The 16,091-nt window shown below is 52.4% G+C and overlaps 6 protein-coding genes across 6 annotated transcripts; 3 read left to right on the top strand and 3 right to left on the bottom strand.

The window, feature by feature from the left end:
* Nucleotides 1–41: 41 nt before the first annotated feature.
* ASPSYDRAFT_45240 (uncharacterized protein) lies at nt 42–1,162 on the top strand. Its single transcript, XM_040846999.1, has 2 exons — nt 42–313; nt 363–1,162. The coding sequence occupies exons 1-2, from the start codon at nt 191–193 to the stop codon at nt 687–689; spliced, it is 450 nt and encodes a 149-aa protein (XP_040702650.1). The 5' UTR covers nt 42–190; the 3' UTR covers nt 690–1,162.
* Nucleotides 1,163–2,110: 948 nt separating this feature from the next.
* On the bottom strand, nt 2,111–6,462 carry bud4 (putative GTP binding protein (Bud4); the record flags this gene model as incomplete). Its single annotated transcript, XM_040844879.1, has 4 exons — nt 2,111–2,722; nt 2,781–3,487; nt 3,554–6,320; nt 6,373–6,462. The coding sequence occupies 4 exons, from the start codon at nt 6,460–6,462 to the stop codon at nt 2,111–2,113; spliced, it is 4,176 nt and encodes a 1,391-aa protein (XP_040702649.1).
* A 952-nt stretch (nt 6,463–7,414) lies between these two features.
* Nucleotides 7,415–9,316, top strand: mrh4 (ATP-dependent RNA helicase MRH4; the record flags this gene model as incomplete). The annotated part of the gene is made up of 1 exon (XM_040842151.1): nt 7,415–9,316. The coding sequence occupies one exon, from the start codon at nt 7,415–7,417 to the stop codon at nt 9,314–9,316; it is 1,902 nt and encodes a 633-aa protein (XP_040702648.1).
* Nucleotides 9,317–9,594: 278 nt separating this feature from the next.
* Nucleotides 9,595–13,922, bottom strand: ASPSYDRAFT_58050 (putative carboxylesterase; the record flags this gene model as incomplete). The annotated part of the gene is made up of 5 exons (XM_040849470.1): nt 9,595–9,852; nt 9,942–11,267; nt 11,978–12,538; nt 12,668–13,750; nt 13,812–13,922. The coding sequence occupies 5 exons, from the start codon at nt 13,920–13,922 to the stop codon at nt 9,595–9,597; spliced, it is 3,339 nt and encodes a 1,112-aa protein (XP_040702647.1).
* Nucleotides 13,923–14,399: 477 nt separating this feature from the next.
* On the top strand, nt 14,400–15,045 carry ASPSYDRAFT_68627 (mitochondrial 54S ribosomal protein uL14m). Its single transcript, XM_040850443.1, has 2 exons — nt 14,400–14,484; nt 14,549–15,045. The coding sequence occupies exons 1-2, from the start codon at nt 14,470–14,472 to the stop codon at nt 14,975–14,977; spliced, it is 444 nt and encodes a 147-aa protein (XP_040702646.1). The 5' UTR covers nt 14,400–14,469; the 3' UTR covers nt 14,978–15,045.
* Nucleotides 14,914–16,033, bottom strand: ASPSYDRAFT_177772 (DNA-directed RNA polymerase II core subunit RPB9). Its single transcript, XM_040843473.1, has 4 exons — nt 15,803–16,033; nt 15,576–15,747; nt 15,325–15,414; nt 14,914–15,268 (listed from the first exon to the last, which is right to left on the bottom strand). Exons 1-4 carry the CDS (start codon nt 15,880–15,882, stop codon nt 15,224–15,226), a joined length of 387 nt encoding a protein of 128 aa, XP_040702645.1. The 5' UTR covers nt 15,883–16,033; the 3' UTR covers nt 14,914–15,223.
* Nucleotides 16,034–16,091: the final 58 nt, after the last annotated feature.

Raw genomic sequence — 16,091 nt, 5'->3', positions numbered from 1 at the left:
AGGCAAGCTGGAAGTTTAGTAGCTAGACAGTGAGTAGGGTGAGAAGGTTTCCCAGGCCCGCCCAACCACCCAACCAAGGGCCGGGGTAAGTGATCGAAGTGAGATAGTGTCGCAAATATGATTACAAGGTCAGCCGCACTCGGTACTACAAAGAGACAGCTTGATTACTTACTTGACCTCTTCACCCCCCATGCGTCTGATAACCCATGCCCGTCTCGACCTCCCAGCCAGGGCATGCAGACAACAGACAATCGAGAGTGAAGTCGATCCAGGTCGGAGCCGGTCAAGGCTTACTCAAAGCGCAATGTATATACGGTTGCAAGTTAGTCAGGTGAACAGGCAAGCAGAAAGGAAGAGCTCACTTCATTCACACAGACAAAGGACCAACAGAGTCCGATGACCCAGGCCCGTCCCTACCACCCAACCAGAGCCTTGTGCCGCAAGCGACTATGACAAGGTTAGAAATGTCCACAGGGCTTCGGAAGCCCTGTGGACGCAATGTCTCCAGGCCCAATCCCAACCTACCCAACCATGATTGGCCTGGAAAGGGAAGCGGAAGCATGGAGGGAGGAAGGATGTTAGGAGACGGTGAGGTACGAGAAGGGACAAGCCATAGTAGACAGCAAGGTATGAGAACCTTATGGAGTAGGCTGAGGAATGTTAAGAGAGGCAGGGGAGTTCGAAAGTAAGGATACGTCACGAGACAGAGAAGCCCTAGGAGACCCAGACGGAGAAGAGAGAAGTGGCAGAATGATAGAGGCGGAGAGTTGAAAAGCGGAGGGGAGAGAAGAGGCAGAAAGTGGCCTGAGAAGACAAGTCAGAAAAAAAGACAGGCGCTCGGATGAGAAGAGATTCCAGGAAAAGACGACGAGGAGAACCACCAGGACACTAAGTAATAGAGATTAAGAATAGGATGACGAGGAGGAGAGCGGAATGATGTTGATGAATATGAAGAAGGATAGTAGAGAGGAGTGGGCTGGGAATAACGATAAGAAGGGGAGGAAGAGGCAGAGCAGGTAGGTGTCTTAGGAAAACGGGGAGTTGTAAGAAGCAAGTTCGTAGGAGGGCCGCGGGGGGCTCGAGGGTGATTTTATAGCCCAGAGGGGCTCAACTGCCACCGCTTCAGATCACCATTCTGCGCATAGTTTTCAGATCATCCCATCCTGCGGTGACTGCGATGGTGAAGTGAGTCAGTATTAACTACATCTGTTTGAAAGTATAGTAAGAGAGCCATGAATGGCATCTCCAATAAGGTTTGGCGGGTGGGCCTGTTGGCGACGGGATTGGCCGCAGCGAACTTCGGATCCTCAGGGCCGAGCCAATCAGAAAAGGCCTACGCCAGGAACGAAATGTTATAGGCGGTTTAGCCCGTGTCCTGAGTTACTTAAAGCCGACTTCAAGATGGTGGGAGAGAACTGCACTGTCACAGTGGTTGTGCCCGTGGATACCCTCACAAAGTTAATCACTCGCCAGTCTTGATTCTGGTCTGCTACTCGCTCGCCTCCGACCAACACCACCTAGACACCTCCCAGCCCCCGACATTCCACTCTTGCGTTGAGTCAACATTTAACATTGCCGTTTTTCCGGACAAACAGCACCGACCAATTGGGCTGCGAGGACTGGCCCTGCACGGTGTCAGGCTGTTGCGAAAAGAAGGCCAGAGAAGGTTCCGTCCTCGCCATCAGTGGTGGTCAGATAGGTAGCTGCGAGGGAAAGCACGATCAACTCGTTCCTGCCTCGGTCGCGTACACTGCCATGGCCCGCGCAGCCAATTTTTCCCCTCCTACATTCTACGAGACAATGGCTGTAGGGTGGTAAAAGCAAGAAACCAAGTAAATTATCAGTCAAGGAACGGCGCTATGTATCATTAATGTACGGCGGAATGAAACACAAATACATCGCTGCGGAGATCTGCCTTGCCCATGCCCTTTTACTGGATCCGGAGTCTTGTACGTACGCAGCAATGACAGGTTTAATACACAAGACAAGCCTCCTGCACCACGAGCAAAACAATAAACAAGTGAAACAAATAAAGACAACGAAGTGAAACAAAAGGAGAAGAGCCGAATGGAAGAGAAGGTACTAAGGTAGCAAGCAAAAGGTTCCACGATCAAAATATCAAGGAACGTGCTTTCTGCCGCCGAGATTCTGGGCTGCGAACTTCGGGTTGCGACTGCGTGTACTTGTGCCGTGGCCGCGAAGAGGGAGCCGGAGCTGCGGGTGCTGTCGGCGCCGGCGCCGTTGGAGGAGGAGCCATATTGGCGTCCTTCTTCACAGGAGGGGGTGCAGCCCCGAAATGGGAGAAGCGATCTGCTGTCTCTCGTCGCGACGTCTTCATGCTTCGCTCCCGCTTCAGAACAAGCTCCGTCCAGGGCTTGGCCGGGTTAGCTCCAGACGGTCCCTTGCCAACGGTTTCCGCGAGGATCTTCATCCAGCCTTCCTTGTCGGCTGCACTGTCTGCATAGAAATCGATCACCTCGCCGTTACCGAAGCGAATGCGGAACCCCTCCTCCACAAACATATACCCTTCCTCCTCTTCAGCAAACGCGGACTTGCGTCGCTTTCCGCCACGCGCAGTAGTCTCTTTCTGTGTCAAAGTGGTTCGATCATCAATGAGTTTGGCCGCCTTGGCCAGGTTGATGGTTGCACGAGGCTGGCGGCTGGTTTCATGGTAAGCAGTCAATTTGGGTCCTTGGAGTTTGAAGAAGCGGCGACGCCAGTACTATTCAAGTCAGCAAATACAGCCCTGGCCATCGGGCGGATGAGTAACTGAAGCTTACCGGGCAGTCACCACCCTGCTGCGAAAGAAAGCCTTCCCAGCTACGGGTAGATGCAGACTCCGCCTCGCGCATCTCCCGTATGCAGGCGTTCATGCTCTTGGGCATATCATCATCCTTGGTGCCCTTTGGCTTGGGCACGAACAAGAGTTGCAGTTCTAGTTTTCCAATCTTATAAGGAGGGCGGCGCTGGGACATTCCACTTGCGGTGCTCTTCTTGCTTTTCACGCTGCTTGGCTGCTCCTCAACAGCCCATTCATTGAAGCAAGCCACGTCAACAGTGTACGGCCGGCCATACGCATGTTTTTCATGGTCACTGAGAGCTGTGTAGGCACGTGCGAAGCTGCCATCCCGAGCGACAAGCGTTCGAAGGCGTTCCCAAACTGGCGCATTAGGATCTTGTTTCATCTGCTGCTGTTGTGATGCGAGTTGCTGTTTCATGTCAAGTTCCTTGCGCTTACGCGGAGAGGCAAACATTCTGCCAAATGTCGACTGCTTCTGACGGGATGGCGATGCAGAAGGTGTGGGCTCCTGGGCTTTCAACTTCTCTTCATCCATCTTCATCTGCAGTGTGAGCTGGAACTCGAGATCGTTTTGCACGATGAGCTCAAATTCTTGTCCGATAGGAGCAGTCTTGCCAAGTTCCAGCCAAGCAGTGGTAACGCAATGTAGGCCATTGTCCAGTGTAAGAGCAAAGTAAGAGCGCTCCCCTAGTGGATTGTTAGATAAGGCAAGCTATTCGGAAACAGACTAGGAAGCACAATGGGACACCTTACCTTTAGGGAGGGGCAAATCGAGGTACTTAAGCCCAACGACCTTCACAAAGAGTCTGCCCCGCTCCTCGCCGTCCTCGAAGGCAGTATTAAGTGTGGGCTCAATTTCTTCAACTGGGGTAGGAGGCTCTTGGGCATTACTCTCTTGGCCCGGCAACGGGGGCACGGGCCCAGCAACGGGCTTCTTGCGAATTGCACCGGAGGGCGTCCGGATACTAGCCCGGCGATTACCTGAATTCCAAGGCACTGTGGTCCAAGTCTGCTGGCTAACCTTGCGCTGGGGTGATCCACCCGGTCGTGTGCTTCGCGTGTCTGAAGGCGACTCGCCCTGGGACGTGGAGGCGGGCTCCTCCTCGGGACGGCTACTGGCAACAATAACTTTTGTGTTGTGTCGCATCAGGTAGCCTCTCTGTTGATAGAGTGGAATGTCAGCACGTGCCAAGGGACTGTTATGGGATCCTGAGTGGGCAATGGGGGACTCCTGGGTCATAGGGGCCGGGGCCTTTGAGGAGTGCAACTGGGAGAGGGCGAGGTGAAACGCAACCTTTTGGGACTCAATAACTCGATCAAACTCCTTATCCAGGCCAAACCCAAGCCCTTCGTCTTCTTGGATGCTGAACGGGATGTCTAGCTGCATCAAGCTGGGCTTGCGGGGGGTTTCCTTCGAGGTTTGTTCGGGTTTATTCGATTCGGGTTTATCCGAGCTTTCTGCAGGATTAGATTCGGGCTGTTCTTCTTTTTCAGGTTCATCGGGGGCCTGAGTTGGTGGCGGTATTTGGCCGCTGATTTTGCGTCGGGTAGCCGCCATAGATTCAACGTCTGCAGGGGTTAATGATGGGCGAATCTTGAGACTGCCGCCGGGAGCTTTGACTGTTGCAATTGGGTCGGGAACGCTTTCATCTGCCGACTCTTCCAGATCGCTAACTTCTTCATCAACTGGGTGTCGGATCACTGAGTCTGGGGTAGATGGCGCCGATATGTCCGAGGCATTGTCAGGGGTTACAGGGCGTCGAAGAGACTCCAACATGGCAGTCATTTTTGGAGCCGAAGTTTCACCATTTTGAGGGTCTTCTTGCTTGTCGGTTGACTCCTTCTCCTTTGGAGATTCACCAGCGCGATCAGCAGGGACTGGTGTCGAATCGGAAGCATGCGAGCCATTGCTCTTGGAGAAGATATCCTCCATTGAGTGGCCTGAGTAGTGACTCTCATCGTCCCCAGCCTGGGCTTTCAGGTCTTTGAGGGAGGAATCTTTTGAAGGTATCGTGCCATAATAGTCGGGTATGTCGTAAAGGTCATTGTTATCATCTTCTGGCTCCTGTTTGATCACGACACTATTCGTATCGTCGTCATCATCTTCTTCGTAACTCTGGTCATGATCATTCTCAAGAGAAGGAATCGGGACATCAGGGTCATAATTCCCGTAACGGTGGGGACTTAAACTTCCTTGAGATGAGTTTTCGAATGAATCATCTTGGTAGTCATCACCGCCGCGCATATCGCGCAGTATAGAGTCCCTGGAGATACGTGGAGGGGAAAATACATCGCCTTCACTCGGTGCAGGTGCGTTGGCATGGGTGTCTGCAGATTCCATTCCGTTGGCTTCGTCGGCAACATTATCTTCCTTCTTGTCCTCGTTGACTCTCGACTCATCGTTATGCTGTTCAGCTGTCTTTTCACGCTCTTCTCTCTGGATCATCATGAGGCGCAACCTATCTTCGAGCGACATGGAACCGCGGCCGAGTTCGGAAATGTCCGACTTGCTGTACGTTGCCGCTGCTGGCGGCGCTGGCAGAACTCTTTGGTTACCGCTTCCACGCTCAAATGCTGCGGCAAGCTTGTCTGGGGAAGGTGTCCGAGAAAAAGACAGGCCCTGGATTGCCGGAAGCGGCGGTAGAGGGCGACGCTCACCATTAGAATCAAGAGATTCAACACGGGAATGCCTTGTACGGCCTTCCTGTCTTGATGAAGACCGGGGCTCAGGGCTTTGGCTGTCTTCGCTGGTGAACGGATCATCATTTTCCTTCACCAACTCGTCGTTGGCGTTGTCTGGACTCATGAAGCGCCAATCCTCAGGCATGACGACCGGGGTCTTCTCAAGATCCTCCAGCGAGGCATCAAAACTGTCGTCACGGTCCACGGACCCTCCATCAAAGCTGATGTCGCCTTCATCCTCTTCCGAGTCATAGCTTCCGTCGCGTGAATCAGATGCGATCGAGGAAGGGTCAGGAGTGGTCATCTCATATTCATTCACCTGAGGAGGGGCAGCATCGAAGGTAACGCTCTTCGTGTACCGGGAGCCATCAATGTCAGACCATATTTCATTCTCAGGATCGAAGGTCATGTCCTTGGTTCCAAATCTACTGGCTCGCGATAGCGACGACTTCGCGGGGGGTGCCTGATCCTTGCTAGGCGAAGGAGGTCGGGGAACTATTTGCGCCTTGTCGGGACTAGGCGCATTGGACATAGCTATGCCCTGGCTTTGTCGCTGAGGCGAAGCACGGTTAAAGGCCAGCGGCCTTTGCGGAACGTACACGCTCGCGGGGTCATACTCTTGGTTGTAGTCGCGAAACATACTGTTCCCCTTGACTCGGGATGCACGCTTCAAATTCTCGAGCGACGGTCTCTTCGAGGTGGCGAATCCAAGTTCTGGGTCGTACGGTGCCTGGTTTTCCGAGTTCTTCTGGAAGGGAGATCCCGAGTCGCGGCCTTGCCAAAAGCGGCGCGTTGTAGAGGGCGACTCAAATGGTGAGGACTCAATACTCTTCGACGACTATTTCCTTATCGTTAGCCACAAATCCGCCACCAGAGCACACGCACTTTACCCTATTAGACTGGTTCCAGACTGGAGAGTTCCGACGGTGAGCCATCGGGCTCACTTCTGAGAGTGGCCGTTGTCCTGTGTTACTGCCCATCTTCGCGAAAGACAGACTCAGGGTTTAAGAAAAGCAAAAGCAAAGAAGAGAAACTCAAGATCAACAAAAGCAGCAAAATGAAAACAGCGCTGAACAGAGGGGATCAGTAAACTTGTTTCAGCTTAGCATTTAACCCCTTGCGGAGAGGGAACGCGACCATACCTATTCTCGACAAACAAAAACAACAGGCGACGGATACCCAGGGAGCTCAGCCAAAGCGTCTGAGATCAATCCAATATCTGGCAAATTCAATAACACCCAGTAAGTACGTAACTCATGGGACTCGTAACAGTATCACAAAGGGAAGATCATCCAAGGCGATTGCCAGTTTCGTTAATGTCGGACGGGAGTTCAGGTCTCCTTTCTTTGATCTTGCGCCGCCCCAAATAAGAGAATCAATAACGAAGGACTATGGAAGTCAAATGCAAAGAGATCGTGGTTGGACGAAATTCAGAAGAGAGTTGAGATCGAATGACGTACAAATCCAACTGGGGGGTATGAAGATCAAAATGGCATGCCATCCACCACCAGCAGTTAAGACAACAACAAGGTCCAGACGATGGGCGGTAGGAGGAATGTTCGAGAGGAGGAGAGAGTGTTAAGTAGGATAAAGATGCCTGGTGCCGTGGTTGGAGACGGCGGACTCGTGGAGCCTGAGGAGCCGCCGCGATGTTGACATTTGGCTGGCGGAAGTTACCACAGCAACGCGCTGTAACTGGCAGCAACTGGCAGCGACTGGCGGCGAGATTGCAGCCTTGGCGCCTGAAAGCCTGACTCGCCCGATCACGCTAGACTGCACGGAGCCTAGCGCGCTGAATTCCCCAGCGAGCGGTCCAATGGGTCTTGGTCCAAGCTTCTGTCCCTTTCAGCGAGGATCCTTTTTTTTCCTGCAGGTCCAGACTTTTCCATCAAGTCTTCACCTCCCTCTCCAAGCCCCATCTCCAAACCCGCAATGAACCGGCTTAGTGGGCTGTCGCTGCCCCTCCGGCCTTCAGTATGCCTGTTCTGTCGTGCCCAAACCTCGCTGGCACTTTCGCCCCTGCAGGGAGGTCAGGCTGTTCGCGCGGTGGCCACGGGTCGCCTCCGCCGCAAAGCTCGCATGACACTGTCGAAAGATGTCTCCAAGTCGTCGCTCAAAGGACGGCGGACAGATCGCGGCAGAATCGGTTTGTTTCCCAACATGAATCAGACACAGGCGCGCGTTCGGGATGATCCACGGTCGCGGTCTCAGGCCGCCTTGAAACGCTCCAGAGACTCCGAAGAAACCCCAACAAAAACCGAAAGCCCGCTATACAAAGCCCTCAAGATGCAGACTACCCTGTCGCCTGTCTCCTACGGTAAACGGACAGCAATCAAGTCCAAGATCTCAGAAGTCTCCAGCTTCGACCAATTTCCGCTTCTTCCCATCGTCCGAAATTCCATTTTTTCGCAAGTCCTGCCAGGTGTCGCCCAAGCTGTTCCGACCCCCATCCAGCGCGTCGCAATTCCGAGACTGCTCGAGGACCCTTCAAACAAGAAACGTGCGAAGAAAGCGGACGATGAAGAACCTCACTATGCTCAATATCTTCTCGCCGCAGAGACCGGTTCAGGGAAGACGCTGGCGTATCTAATCCCCCTTGTCGACGCTATTAAACGCCAGGAGGCACTGGATATTGAGGCTGAAAAGAAAGAAGAGGAGAGGAAGGCGCGAGAGAAGGAAGAGAACTCTAAGAACCAGGCGTTTGACCTGGAGCCCGAGCTGCCGCCGCCATCGAATGCTGGGAGGCCCAGGGCAATTATTCTGGTGCCCACGGCGGAACTGGTTGCCCAGGTGGGAGCCAAAGTCAAGGCATTTTCCCATACAGTCAAGTACAGATCTGGTACTATATCTTCCACTCTGACGCCTCGTCGGATCAAAAGCACTCTCTTCAACCCAGACGGTATCGATATTCTGGTTTCGACCCCGCATCTCCTAGCCTCAATAGCCAAAACCGATCCTTACGTCTTGAGCCGCGTCAGCCACCTCGTTCTCGATGAAGCCGACTCTCTTATGGATCGTTCATTTTTGCCAACAACGACCGAAGTTATCAGCAAGGTCGCCCCTTCGCTGCAAAAACTTATCTTCTGCTCGGCTACAATTCCGCGCAGTCTTGACACCCAGCTGCGCAAGCGCTACCCTGACATCCGGCGACTAACGACTCCTAATCTACATGCTATTCCTCGACGTGTACAACTCGGTGTGGTCGACATCCAGAAGGACCCCTACCGCGGAAACCGTAACCTCGCCTGCGCCGACGTGATCTGGTCCATCGGCAAAGCGGGAGGGGAGTCCGATCCCGGCCGGCCAAATTTCTGGACGGAGCCGAAAACCAAGAAAATCATTGTCTTCGTCAACGAGCGCGAGGAAGCCGAAGAGGTAGCTCAGTTCCTCAAATCAAAGGGCATTGATGCGTTTTCCTTCTCTCGGGACTCCGGCGCTAGAAAACAGGATGAAATCCTAGCGGAATTCACCGAGCCCTCCACCATACCCACCGCCGAGGAAATCATGCTTCATCGAAAGAAAAACCGTGCGGCCAAGTCGGCAATCCCGTTCGTGCTGCCTGAGCAGTCGAACAGCGGCCCGCAGCGACACTTGCCCAACACCAAGGTCCTTGTTACAACTGATATCGCGTCACGAGGTATCGACACCCTGGCCGTGAAAACCGTCGTTCTCTACCATGTCCCGCACACTACAATCGACTTCATCCATCGCCTAGGTCGTCTTGGACGTATGGGCAAGCGCGGTCGTGCGGTCGTATTGGTCGGTAAGAAGGACCGCAAGGACGTGGTCAAGGAAGTTCGCGAGGGTATGTTCAGGGGCCAGGCACTGATCTAGTATTTTGACCTCCCACCCCACGGGGTTGTACTTTTTACTCATATTTCATGTTTCTGGGTATCCATTGCTGGCGCTAAAATCGGTCTCGAATACCTGCGTGGCCTGGTCTCGGTTTACAATAGACACGGCTGGCTATGTATCATATCATATCACGTCACCATCTTGTACATTATAATTACCATCATCCTTCACGACATTAGCATAGATAGATAGACGACGCATTTAACTCACACCTTCATACCCCATCGTTTAAAGCACATCTTCTCTAAGCCGTAAGTCTAAACAGGAACCCTCCCTCCAACACCTCTCAAAAACTCGCATCTCTCTTTCAGCCCCTCCAATTGAACATTCTCGAACCCATCCTCCCCAATCACAAACTCCTCGCCTGTGTCCTTCAACTCCGGAACCCCAACTACGTCCCCATCTGTCAACTTGTGCGCATTCGGATCCCCCGTCTGGAAGAAACTAGCAAAGGCCCCCGCAAATCCAGTATAGATTAGCGGGTCAGTTTGTTGGATCGGGTTGACGGTGTTCCACTACATACGTACATTATTCATTTCCCACGTTAGTATTTGTTTCAACCTGTACCACAGTAGGGTAAGTAAGGCGGACGGTCTGAACGTACGTAAATAGTATCACTAGCGTGCCTCGCCGGCTCAATCGTATACTCCGCCAAATACCCCTCTTCCCTTGCCGACCCCGCAAGCCAATAAGCCGGACAGGCAAGGACAACATCTCGGTAAACGAGCCCAGCCCGCACAAAGGTCGAGTTATACAGATCCAGCGTCTCGGTGTGGCCGGTAGGCGGGTAGTATCTTGTTTCGAGCTCGTGGATTTCCGCCGGTGATAGATCGGGCAGAAAGCCCGAGAGCCAAGAGTGGAAACTTGCGGTAGATGAGTTGAATCCGTCGTTTGTTGTGTTCGTTGTCGTTGTTGGGTCTTTGTAGGCGAGGCCTGGCGGGGTAAAGTTCTCTCCTTCGTGGGTGTTGTATGTTGCGAGGATATGGTCTGTTTTGAGGCGATGGCCACGGTGGTGCGGGGCTGTTGCTTCTGTGAGTGTTGAGAGGAGAAATTCGTCGTCGATAACAGGCGCCCATGTATACGATGTTGTTGTGTACGTATGGTCTGCGCTGATGACCAGGCTAGCGTCGCGAATTACCTGGACGTCGACGTTCTTCAAGCAAGAGAGGGAATCTCTAGCACTAGCACACCCGGTCAGATTAACAAGCTGGTCATAGATATCCTCGGCCTCGGGGTCATCGTATCGATACGTCTTCGGCCAAAACGGCGAGCTAGCAAGGGCCTTGGAGAAGAGTTTCTGGTGCCCTGGACGACCATTCGCAAGGACTTGCGCAACTACGGACCCGCCACCGGCCGACTGGCCCCAGATAGTAACATTATGAGGATCACCGCCGAAGTGTGAAATATGGGCTCGGACCCATTTGAGGACGTATTCCTGGTCCAGAAGGCCCGGGTTCAGGTCCGAGGTTGGTGAGTCTTTGATTGCTGTTCCGGGGAGGAAGCCGAAGGCATTGACGCGGTAGCTGGGGTAGATGACTATGTAGTCATTCAGGGAGCTGGCATTGAGTACGGGGAATGAGGAGGGGGGAAGCTCGAAGGATGCTTCTCCTTGGATGAAGGCGCCTCCGTGGAAGACCACGAGAACGGGTCTGCGAGGTGCTGGGTTTAGGTTCCATGGGCGTGAGTAGAGGCCTAGGTAGAGGCAGTCTTCGGATCCGTTTACCGTGCGCTGTGCGCACATGTCGAACCCCTGGTCCGTGTTGTAGATGCCATTTGATATCTTGGATGGTGGTTGTGGTGCGCGGAAACGGTTCTCTCCCACTGGAGGTGCTGCGTATGGTATCTTGCGGAAATAGGAAAGATTATAGGTCTCGTCATATCTCCCTTGGAAGGATCCGTAGTCGAGATTGGCAAGGGGGTCATTGTAAGCCTTGACGAGAGATCCGGTCAGTGGAATTAGCCAGAGAGCGCACAGAGACTGTAATCTCATTGTTGTGTTGAGTCTTTGCCGACCAGACTTACTTTGCTTGTCGCCCACAAGCTCAGTCACAGAACAGAAAAGGTATCTTTATATAGGCATCACGGCTCGGGATGATACACCCCGAAATACATTCGATTTAGTGGGAAATAATGACCATCGTCGAGACTGCGGAGAAGAAATTCGGGGAAAGGGGCGTGAAGCTGTTGTTATTGGTGCGTTAATATATATCGTCGTGTGCCGCAAGTGAGCCTTGATGTGGCTTGGTGTGGAGAAGAAAAGAAGTGAAGCTCGGAAAATAGTCAGACGATAAGTGATAAAGTATACCTTTATTTGCTTCTAATACCTGGGCGCCACATGGTTGTAAAAATACAGAAATCGACCATGGACAATGTAGTAAGTAAAAACACAAATCCGAGAAATAGAGGAAAGACACCCAAGCAAGCACCCTGAGCTCCTAATCATCTCATCCCAACCAACTCAGCCCTGAACGCCAACCTGTTGCAATGTGAATGAAGAACCCCGAACCCATCTCTATCTGAAAACTCCCATCCACGTCATTCCAACATACCAATCACAAAAGCATATCTTCATTACATGGTCATCCGAAGCGCTCGGGTGCGCCGCCTAGTCACCCGAGTGCTTCGCTGTTCGTCTAAGACCTCACTATCCGGTGTCTCGCTGCGCATATCCGACAACTCCGGGGTGGGAGTAACGCCGAAGCTGACTCCACGGCCCCGACGGGAGACGAGGGCCTCTTCCTCGGGATATAGAAACCGATGAACGGTACGATGGTCCATAACGCGCTTCTCGTCGTCATGCGGGCCATCCCTATCGGTTTTGGGCCAGCGGAACCCGTATAGCATAGAGTGCCGCTCGCAGCGAGGACATTCTCTGCGCGTTAAATACGAGTTCTGTTGCACAAACCAAGTGTTGCATGTACGGCAATCGACCCAGCGATCATATGAGTGTGCTAGTAGCTTTGGAGTTTTGGTGTAATCTCCGGGAACTCGAGTAAGTTTTGATTCAGGCTCGACAGTCAAATAGACTCGCTTAGTCCGCGCTTTTCTCGGCCTTTTCACAGAACCAGGAGTCTCTGGTTGATCCCCTGGTTTGACAGAATCTGAAAGGTCACTGGCGCAGCTGTCTGCGCATGATTCGCCCTCTAAGATGCGTGTTGTAGCAGTTGCGGTAAGAGAAGAAGCCTCGGTGCAGTTTTCAATCTTGGGCTTTATTTCGATGTCACTCTCCAAAGTTGTTGTTGTTGTGGATGTAGGGCCGACAGATTTTATTAAACTTTCCCCATTGGAGGTCGCGGTTGGTTTCATGTCTGCCGCAAGCCTGGCTTTCGCTGTGATTCCCTCATCACAGACGGAAGTGGCTGCGGTGGACGCCGATGACCGTTGCGATTCTTCAGGGGTGAGGGACGTTAGAGATTCAGAATCCGTACCCGACGAGGTCTGAATATTATCGCCATTTGAGCCGCTTTTTTGTTGGCTAGGATCGGGTACCGGTAGAAGAAGGTTCGGAGTTGAGGTATTGCGTGGTTCAGATTCGATTGAGATGGCGACCTCCTCAGTGAGAGAAAGTTGAGAACGCAGGTTCGAGCTGCGTGGTGTAAACTTCCCCCGCTTGTGGGGGGTTGAAGAAGGGGAGGTGTCGGAATCGGCGTCTAGTGTACGCTTCCGCTTCCTCGGTGTGAGATACTCTTCGGTAGTAGCGGCCTCTGGAGTAGTTGCCTTGCTTTGTGGTTCGGAATCAAGATTTTGTGACCACCCGTTGCGGACTGCACGTTCACAAGTGAGACACAAACACTCGCAGTTGTCGATTCCAAAGTAATCTTCTCCGTAAGAAACGGTAATCTCTTCTCCCGGATAGATATCTTGAGTGGCGACGACCTGCATCCCCTCAGTGCCCCGAGTTACTAACCGCCCATTGGCGTTGCAGTCATGGTTTGCAAAACGGGCGGGGCCCAGGAAGAAAGACGGTGTCTTCCTTCGACTCGACATGACGATACTAAAATCTTTTCGCTTCAAATCCAGATCCTGCTCCTCCTCCTTGGTCATTGGCACTAAAGTTCCGCTCAGATACTTGATCTCTCGACCTTGGGGGACGAATTTTCGGGCGCAGATAGCAGCCTCGTGTTCGGTTATCGTATATCGGTTCGTGGTCGTGACCTCAAAGGGGCAATCGGGAAGATAAATGTGTATATATTTTCGAAGGTGTTTTCGGAACCAGTCTTTCTCACGCTCGTTACCGAGCTTCGCCAGATATCTCTTCATGCCAGACAGGTTCATTATCTTGCGTTCTGCAAGAACCGCATCCTTGGCGACAACGACATCGTGCAGGAGGATAGTAGACACGGTATCTTCGACTAGGCCGCGGACAGGGATATATTTCGTTCGATTTTTGCGGGTCTTTGTCCAGAAGTGAGCCTATATTGACAATATAGTTAGGATTGAACTGAAAGGTCGCCTGGTACGGGGGAATGCCTACACAATCCACCAGCGCATCCGTTGCGACATCGTCATAGCTGGCCAATTTCGCAAGCGTCAGACGGTCGCGCCGTTCCACAGAAGGGCTGGCCCGAGCCTTTGAGGGCGGCATGTTAATTTATATAAGCAGACAAGTCCCATGTAACTGAGATATTCACGTTGTGGAGTTGTGTTCGCGAATTGTCTTGCTGAGAAGGGGCCAATGTGTCCAGGAGAAGAGCGGAAGGCGGATAGAACGCGGGTATATAGGAAAACGAACGGGGGAAATTATGACACAATTTACAACACAAGAACAGTGAATCCCCAAAAGACTGACATGATGGGTAGAGAGAGGGATTTTACGCGAATTATACTGGAGTCACTCAAGAAGAGAACGGGGCGCGCAGCCACAGACACACGACTCCGACAAAGACTCAACGGGGAGCGGCTGGAGGCTAGCGGCAGTTATGTGCCTGTGTTGCCCATGCGACTCGTAGAATTATGACCGGCGTCTGCCTGGCTGCCTGAGAGTGCAGGCTGCAATCCGGCCTGCCTCCGGGGTCGGAGATCGGCCAAACTCTCCCCCCGGAAATCTCTCGAATTAATCGCATGTCTGATGCTGGTCTGGTCCGCGGACGTTCCTTGTCGGCTCAGTTCCCAGACCAGCACATACAGTCAAGATGATCCAATTAAAGGTCGGTTGCTAACTTGGACTCGCCGGAATTTACTGCATATGAGCGTCTGACTAACTCTGCATAGACGATGCTTAATTGCATCGACAACTCCGGTGCAGCCGTGGTCGAATGCGTGAACGTCTTGAAAAAGAAGCGAGCCGCAACAGTCGGTGCGTACTTTCTCCGCAAGAAACAATCCTTTAAACCGCTTCTAACGATTGCATTTCGAGTGTCTCCAGGTGACCGAATTGTGGTTGTCGTTCAAAAACAGCGAAACTTCGGCCCCGAAGGCACCACCAGCAGTACCGGCATTGCCAACAAAGTTCGCCGAGGAGACATGCGACATGCCGTGATTGTCCGAGTGGCCAAGGAAATGCAAAGGCCGGATGGGAGCCGCGTCAAATTCGATGACAACGCCTGCGTGCTCGTGAACAAGTCCGGAGACCCCATCGGAACCAGAATGAACGGTCAGTCTCTATCGGCGGGAATATCTACAGCTACGATTCTAACATGAAGTACAGGTGTTGTGGCTACGGAACTACGGAATCGACAGTGGTCCAAGATCCTGTCGCTGGCACCGATGCATGTATAATATACCACTTGGAGCGAATCGGTTTATTAGGCGTTCACTTATATCTATCTGTATCAATAGAGCATATTTCTCTTGAATTTTCCCACCATGATTTCAAAATCGCCAAAACTCCCCGAACGTGCTGTAAATGCCAATAAAGGGTATCGAAATAAGCAAATCATGACAATGTCATACGAAAACATTTCCACATGTGCAGCAAACATAATAAAGTTTCTGAAAGAACCATTAGCTAACCGACTCCCCTGACTCGAAAGGCTTTGTATGCTCACCATTCCTGTCTCCGCGGATCGCTGCTGAGACTGGAAGAACACCGCTTCGGCTTCACCGCAGCTCGGGCAGAGCTTGTTGGATCGGGGAAGCTGTAGAAGGAAAAAGCAGGTTAGCCAGGAAGTCCCAAATGAAACCATGGATCTTCCGAGCATGTGCGAATGTCATTAGACCGGCCATCTTAGGATGCCGATCCGCAGACGAAACAAGCAATCTGCTCGCCGCAAAGTAGACAAAAGCCGGAGAGACAAACCGTGGGATCATTTCCGACGTCCTGAGTCACACCAGCAGTATCGCCAACTTGGCTGCTGAGCTTATTTTGGTAAACACAATATGAAGTCGCGGGCTCGCCCACATGGCAGGTTCGACATGTGAACATTAAGCGATTGTTGATGCGGTCTTCTTTCGGGTAGAGCAAGTTCGAGCTGCAAATAGTTAGCGAGGTGTTCATAACATCGTACAGATAGGAGTAGGCAGTACCATTCGCGACAGAACTTGAAATGGATCTGATCGCTCTGCTTGTTATCGCCACTAGCGGATGGAGATGGGCTGGCAGACATTTCGGAGAAGTATTAAAAGGCCGTTGATGGTTGGGCAGGAGGTAGAAATATAGCGTAACCTGATGCGAAGATGAGAGTGATTGGAGGCCCAAAAATATAGCGATAGACAAGACTTGAGGGAAGAAAGCGATCGGCAGCAGACAAGATGAATGTCAAGCGAAGTTGAAAGAAGCACTTGGCGGCGGGCTTGGGCGGGCTGGAACCTGGAG

The sequence above is a fragment of the Aspergillus sydowii genome (assembly GCF_001890705.1).
Source record: "Aspergillus sydowii CBS 593.65 unplaced genomic scaffold ASPSYscaffold_5, whole genome shotgun sequence".
In the NCBI taxonomy this organism is placed as follows: domain Eukaryota; kingdom Fungi; phylum Ascomycota; class Eurotiomycetes; order Eurotiales; family Aspergillaceae; genus Aspergillus; species Aspergillus sydowii.
This window is presented reverse-complemented; position numbering and strand designations above follow the sequence as displayed.

Bases quoted from the DNA above. Each gene is read 5' to 3' on its own strand.
- ASPSYDRAFT_177772 (XM_040843473.1), bottom strand. From the start codon at position 15,882: ATGTCTGCCAGCCCATCTCCATCCGCTAGTGGCGATAACAAGCAGAGC. The intron at 15,415-15,575 runs GTTTGTCTCTCC...TTCCTTCTACAG, and splicing joins ACGTCGGAAATGATCCCACG to CTTCCCCGATCCAACAAGCT. The intron at 15,269-15,324 runs GTGAGCATACAA...TGGTTCTTTCAG, and splicing joins GATCCGCGGAGACAGGAATG to AAACTTTATTATGTTTGCTG.
- ASPSYDRAFT_45240 (XM_040846999.1), top strand. From the start codon at position 191: ATGCGTCTGATAACCCATGCCCGTCTCGACCTCCCAGCCAGGGCATGC. The intron at 314-362 runs CGGTTGCAAGTT...GGAAGAGCTCAC, and splicing joins CTCAAAGCGCAATGTATATA to TTCATTCACACAGACAAAGG.